At 66.0% G+C, this 6,339-nt stretch overlaps 1 protein-coding gene across 1 annotated transcript in view; it reads right to left on the bottom strand.

Annotated features, from left to right (window-relative positions):
• APC2 (APC regulator of WNT signaling pathway 2) overlaps positions 1 to 6,339 on the bottom strand; it is a 15,247-nt gene that overhangs the window by 993 nt on the left and 7,915 nt on the right. Inside the window, 9 exon segments of the mRNA XM_010725021.3 lie at positions 1 to 213; positions 216 to 4,194; positions 4,296 to 4,510; positions 4,579 to 4,695; positions 4,787 to 4,864; positions 4,939 to 5,078; positions 5,168 to 5,263; positions 5,460 to 5,844; positions 5,913 to 5,993. Coding sequence (XP_010723323.1) covers positions 1 to 213; positions 216 to 4,194; positions 4,296 to 4,510; positions 4,579 to 4,695; positions 4,787 to 4,864; positions 4,939 to 5,078; positions 5,168 to 5,263; positions 5,460 to 5,844; positions 5,913 to 5,993 — 5,304 coding nt within the window.

Genomic DNA, 6,339 nt, shown 5'->3' with positions numbered 1-6,339 from the left:
GGGCTTGGCCGAGGGGCCGGGCGGGGAGGGGGGGCCGGTCGTCTTGCCCGTCTGCACGGGGCTCTGCTTGGAGAGCTGCGAGGGTGACGGCAGCTTCTTGGGCACGTGCTGCGAGGGCGTGGAGGTGCGGGACGAGCCCGAGGACGGCGGCCCCTTGGCGATGCGGGCAGGGGGCGTGGTGCTGCGCTTGGGCAGAGCCAGGTCCCCCCCCTCTCGGGCGGCTTCCCCAGGCGGTGCAGGCTGCGGGAACGCTGCTGGCTCAGCGACAGATTCTTGGGCGCCGGGGGTTTGGCCATGGGGGATTTCTTTGGGGTGGAGCGCGGGCTGGGCGCGTCCTTGGCCAAGTTGGGCATGTAGATGACGGTCCTGCCGCGGAAAACCACCGGCAGGTTGGGCACGGGCTTGCTCGGTGCTGGGCTCCTCTCTGCCCTCGCACTGCCAGCAGGACGGGCGCTCGGCACCTTCTTCGCCTCCGGGCGGCTCTTGGCACGCTCCCTCCTCTCCGTCTCCCGCCCGGCCGCACTTCCAGAGCGTTTCTTCTCAGCCCTGTCCAGGGAGAGCTGCAGAGTGGAGCCGACTGAGAGCCCTGAGACGAAGGAGAGGATGGAGTCAGACTCGGAGGAAGGCTCCCGCGACAGCGACGCCGCAGCCTGGTGCAGCCAGGTGACGATGGAGTTGGCTCCCTCCTGGATGGCCTCCCACTCCACGCTGTCCAGGTCGGAGCCGCCGTCAGAGCCCAAATCCTCGGGGCGATGCCTGCCCTCTGCCGGGCGCTCCCTCCCAGCGCTGCCCTTCGGCTTCTGCTTCCTCTCCGCCGTCCTCCGCCTCGTTGAGGGCCGCCGGCGCTTGGGCATGGCAGAGCCGATGCACTTCTGCAGGAGATCGTCCTCCGAGTTGGGGCTGGGGGAGCGGCCCTGCGTCTGCCCCACCGCTGCGCGCTGCCGGGGGGCTGAACCACGCTCCTCACCCTCGCCAGGGTTGCCATCACTCAGGGAGCTCATGGAGGAGCTCAGCGAGTAGCACGGCGGTGTCTCATCAGCAATCAGGTTGTGCTGCAGCTTGCCCTTCGCTTTGCCCTTCGTCTCAGGCTCCCTCCTGGGCACGGAGCCCCCGCAGCGCTCCCTCCGCAGCGCCCGGCCGGGCTGCGCTCCACCGCCGGGCACCTCCTTGCCCAGCCCAGGCTCATCCGAGTCGTGCTCATAGAAGCAGTAGACGGCTTCTTCAGTCGGCGTGGTGTGGCACAGCGACTGGAAGGCCGCCCCTTCCTCGCGCATACCATCCTTCCTCCCGGGCAGGCTGCAGGGCCGCGTCCCAGGGCTGCCGCTCCTCCCCACCTCTGGCTCCGTGCCGAGCATGGGCTGTCCCCGCTTCCCCTCCGCACCTCTGCCCGGTGGCACGGGGCTGTCCCGGCTGGAGCCCGCCCTGCCCCTGCAGGCTGAGCTGGGCCGTGTGTGCGCCGAGCTGCCTAGAGCAGATCTCCGTGCCGGCGACGCCGCAGTGCCCATTTCCCGTCTCCTCCCCGCACCGTGGGGGGGCTCAGCCTCCTCCTTGGGGCCACGCAGGGTCTCATCGCTCAACGAGGCTGTGCTGGAGAAGTTGACGGGGGTCCCGTCAGCCGAATCGGTGTAGGAGTCATCATCCTTGTAGAGCTCCCGGGCGGCGGCACGGAGGTGCTTGGGGACAGCAGTGTGCGTGGGCACCAGCATGTAGACGGGGACGTGGACCGGCTTCTTGGTGTGCGGGTGCAGGACCTGCCCGGAGAGCAGCGAGCTCTTCACCTTGCGGAAGCGTGAGGGCATGGCGGAGCTGATGCACTCCTTTAGGATCTCGATGTCGTCGTCAGAACTGGGCTCTGCCCGGCGTTGGCCCTCCAGGAGCTGCTCCTCCCTCTCCTCCCGCTCCTCGTGCACTGCAAAATTCAGGCTGTTCTTTTCGGGGAAGGTGGGCATCAGCTTCAGCTCCACGTCTTTCTGCACGTAGTGCTCGTGCAGCGGCAGGGCGCTCAGGCTGGAGGCGCACGAGAAATTCTCATTGGGTTTCTCCACTGTGAAATAGACCATGGAGTCCAGGTCCTGGGGCAGCTGGAAGCGCTCCTTGAAGTCGGTGATCTCCATGAACTTCTTGACGTTGTTCTCCCACTGGATGTTGAACTGGCTGGTCTCCTTCTCGGGTGGGCAGCCCAGCTCGAAGAGCGGCGTCTTGCTGCGGCTGGGTGGCATGGTCTGCCCAGGGCTGTCAGGCAGCTCGCTGGGGCTGACGGTGCCGCTGATCATCTCACTGCACGGGTCACTCTGGATGGAGCTGGCGATGGATGGGCTCTCGAAGCTGCCCAGAGAGCTGACGGAGCTGCAGCGGCTCATCACCAACGGCGTCTCCTGGATGTAGTTCTCTGAGGAGCTGGAGGGAGTGTGGTCCTCCTGGCGGGAGGGGGATGCATCCCGCAGGAAAAGCTTGTCACGTTTGGAGAAGGGGATGGTGATGGGCTGGGAGATCCCCACCGGTGTTGTCGGACCCATCTCCGCCTTCTCCTTCTCCTGCCTCGTGTCCTCAGCTTCCCCATCCCCTTCATCCATCTCCAGGATCTCCAGTGAGGAGTCGCTGTCCAGGTCATTCTCGCTGTGGCTCTGCCCATCCAGCACATTGTCGGCTGAGGAGAGGGAGGAGAGGGAGCTGCAGCGGGAGAAGCAGATGGGGGTGTCCTCCACCGAGTACTTCTGCACCGACTCCTGCTCAGCCGGAGCTAGGGGCTGGGCTGGCAGCTTCTCAGGGATCTTGCTGAGGTTGTCGGCTGTTTGCAGGAGGGCCGGGGGCAGCCAGGCTTGCTTCCTTCCCAGCAGCGAGGTGTGGTGGCTGATGGCTGTGCTGCTCTTGGCCAGGTTCCCGAGCAAGGGCACATGCTGGTACGAGGGCGAGAGCTTGATGGTGTGCACCTGTGGGTCGGTGGGCAGTTTGCCACCCATCTCCTTCTTCCTCCCGGTTTCCAGTGCTTTGGGACTGGGGAAGGTCACCGCCTTCCTGCCCCGCTCCGGTGCCTCTCTCTGCTCTGGCTTATCCGGCTCAGCCCTGAGCACAGGGGGGTCAGGCTTGGTGCCCAGGATGCTCTTGAGGTCCAGCCTGCTGGGCCGCTTCTGGTAGCGTTGCAGCTCATCCCTGTAGTCAAGAAAGGGGGCCCTGGTGCAGGGCTTCATGTGCTCCTTCGGGCAATAGCCATCGCTGGTGCTGCCGCTGTTGAGGCTGTCTGTGGACAGGCTGGTGTACGCCGTCTTCAGCCGCAGCAGCGCTCGCGCCCGGCTCAGTCCCTCACGCCTGGCAGAGCCTCCGGTGTCCGAGAGACGGCACGGGGAGCAGGAGTGGGCGCGCACCTCGGGCGGCTCCTCGGGGCCATACTGCCAGTCCAGGCCGTGGTCCTCTGAGCTGAGGCTGAAGCTGTCATCCGAGGACGTGTGCATGGTGGAGATGTCCTCCACCAGCTTGTCGATCTTGGCCACCGTGCTGGAGATCTTGTTGGCCAGCTTCTCGGCGGCCAGAGAGACGTCGTCCTCCGGCAGCGGCAGCTTCTTGGTCTCCGCCGGCTTCCCACCATCGTCCTTCTCCGGTTCTGGGCACCGTCTGTGTGCCAGAGCCCGCGGCAGTGCCTGGCCCTGCAGGAAAGAGGAGCCCAGGAACATGGAGAGGACGGAGGCGCTGGCTGTCTCCACACCAGTGGAGATGTTGGGCACCTCATCGTCATCGAAGCAGCCCGAGTCGGAGGCGTAGTCCTTCACCAGGCTCTCCATGTGCCGCAGCGGCTTCTTGGCGCTCTGGCTCTTCAAGCTCTGCTTCTCCATGGTGTCAAAGGTCTCAGCCAGGTGTTTGGCATCCAGCTCGGCCTCCAGCGCCTTCTGCTTGCGCATGTACAGAGATGGCATGCAGGAGCCCGGCGAGACAACGGCCGTGTCCTTGTACTTGGGGGGCCGGTTGGTGAGCAGGTTGCGGAGCGCGGCCGCGCTGCCCATGGCGATCATCTTGTGCTTGGAGTGGATGAGGTTGCGCAGCATGCTGACCGCCCCCAGGTCCCAGAGCAGCTCCTGGTCGCGGGGGCTGCGGGCAGACAGGTTCCAAAGCGTGCCGCAGGCATTGCTGACGATGGTGAGGCTGTGCGAGCGCAGGTGCTGCAGCAGCGTCTGCAGGCAGTTGTGATCCCGGAGCACCTGCCTGTGGGATGGGAGGGACAGAGTGGAAGGGGATGGGATGGGGAGGTCCAGCCATCGGCATTACACGCACCCCAACCCCACACCGTGCCCCCCAACCCCCACCTGTAGTCCTCACGCGTGGCGATGAGGCTGGAGACGTTGCGCAGGATGCCGCCGCCGCTCTCGATGATGGCCAGCGAGTTGCTCTGGCACTTGTAGGTGAGGGTGCTGACCAGGAAGCCCAGGGCCCCCTCCACGCCGCAGATGGCGGCTTTGTTCTCTGTGCTGTGTGCCGACAGGTTCCACAGCGCGCTCAGGACACTCTTCAGTGTGGACTCCTGTGTGGGGAGGGGGGGTCAGCCCCAGCCGTGCCGCAGTGCCCACCCCCACCCGCCCCGGCACTCACCTTGGCCGCGTGCAGCGCGCACTGCGTCAGCCCCGCCACGCTGCCCACCTCCCGCAGCACCTTCTTGCTGTTGATGTCGGCTCTCCAGGAGAGGTTCCTCAGGATGCTCGAGACCACCTGTGTGAGCGGAGCACACGGGGCGTGTGGGCACGGCTCCATCCCTGTGATGGGCACCACCCCCACACCCGTCCATCCTGGCGGCACCCACCTGGTGCAGCTCCTCGCTGTCGGAGCCCAGCTGGGCCACGATGGCCTCCATGCAGCCCCGGCGTGAGCACAGCGTTGCCTGCAGAGAAACACGTGTGCTGAGCCCCGTGCTGCCCTGGCCCCACTTCTCAGCACCCCCTTGGCCCCACAGACCTTGTTGACCACATCCCCAAAGGTGAGGTTGGTGAGGGCCATCCCTGCGTAGCGCCGCAGCGCCAGGTTCAGGGGATCGCTCGTCATCTTGTGCATCTCGTAGTCCACCTGCAGCAGCTCAGCCACCGCCTGCAGCCCACCTGTGGGATGGGATGGGGTCACAGTGGCCAGACTCCCCCCTGGGCACCCGCTCCCCAGGTCGCTGCTCTCACCCCATCCCACCCCTTACCCAGCTCGTTCATGGCACGCCGGTACTCCTCATCGAAGGAGAGCTTCATGATGGCACAGGTGGCCTGGCAGATCTGGGGCTCGATGGGCACCGGTGCTGTGGGGACAGTGGGGAGTGATGGGGCCACCTGGGTGCCTGGCACACACGGACAGCATCACCTCCTCCTCCAGCACACACTGACACATGTGCTGTGCACACCAACCCGTGCACACACACCCTTGCACACACACACACACACAAACCACTCTGCACATCCCTGAACACTGCTGTCCAGCCCTGCCCAGCCCCATACCCGTGCTGCCCTCGGGCCCTTTGCCCCCATCCCTGCTCTGCATCTGCAGCCAATCCCAGCAGGTCTCCGAGTAGGAGCGGATCTGCTCCAGCACGTGCAGCACCCGCATCTCCTTCTTGGCCTGCCCCTCATCGGGCTGCGAGAAGACGATGTTGTGCAGCGCGGCGTTGGCGCGCATGCGGGCGTCCTTGGCACCGGAGGGGCTCTCGGGGGGTCCCGGCTCACGGTCGGAGTCGTGCAGGATCTGGATGAGCAGCGGCAGGCAGCCCGACTTGCGCATGGCCAAGCAGCTCTCTTGTGAGCTGGACATGGCCAGCAGCGTGCGCGACATGTCGTCCTTGTCCCGCGTGGCCAGCATGGACAGCAGCCAGAAGACCACCTCCACCTGCAGGGGGGTCGGGTTAGGCATCACCGTGACCCCTCCGACCCCTGCTTGGTGCAGCTGCCCCTCACCTTGCTGCTGCCCCCATCCTCAGGGTGCGTCGGGACGTCCACACTGCTGTCCTCCTCTGTGCCCGGCAGCTTTGTGCAGAGCTGGGGAGCACACGGGGGGGTTGCACGATGCCCACTGGTGTCCCCTCCCCGCGGGCCAGCTGCTTTCAGGGCCCGAATTGTGCCGGGACACTCAGCAGCGTTTTCTGCTCGCTGCACTTTCTCAAATGGCACCGCAGTGTTTGAAGCTGGATGGGGAGCGCTGCCACCGGCAGGAGTGGGGGGAGAGGGGAGCAGGGGGGGCACAGCAGTGCACAACCCACAGCACTGCGAGGGGATGGGGGGAGACCTGTGGGGCACGGGGACAGCGCTGGAGGGACGGAGTGACGTAGGGGCCAGCAGTGATGGCGACGGAGGAGCTGGGGTGATGGAGGAGCAGGGATGGGGG

The sequence above is a fragment of the Meleagris gallopavo genome, chromosome 30 (genome assembly GCF_000146605.3).
Source record: "Meleagris gallopavo isolate NT-WF06-2002-E0010 breed Aviagen turkey brand Nicholas breeding stock chromosome 30, Turkey_5.1, whole genome shotgun sequence".
In the NCBI taxonomy this organism is placed as follows: Eukaryota; Metazoa; Chordata; class Aves; order Galliformes; family Phasianidae; genus Meleagris; species Meleagris gallopavo.
This window is presented reverse-complemented; position numbering and strand designations above follow the sequence as displayed.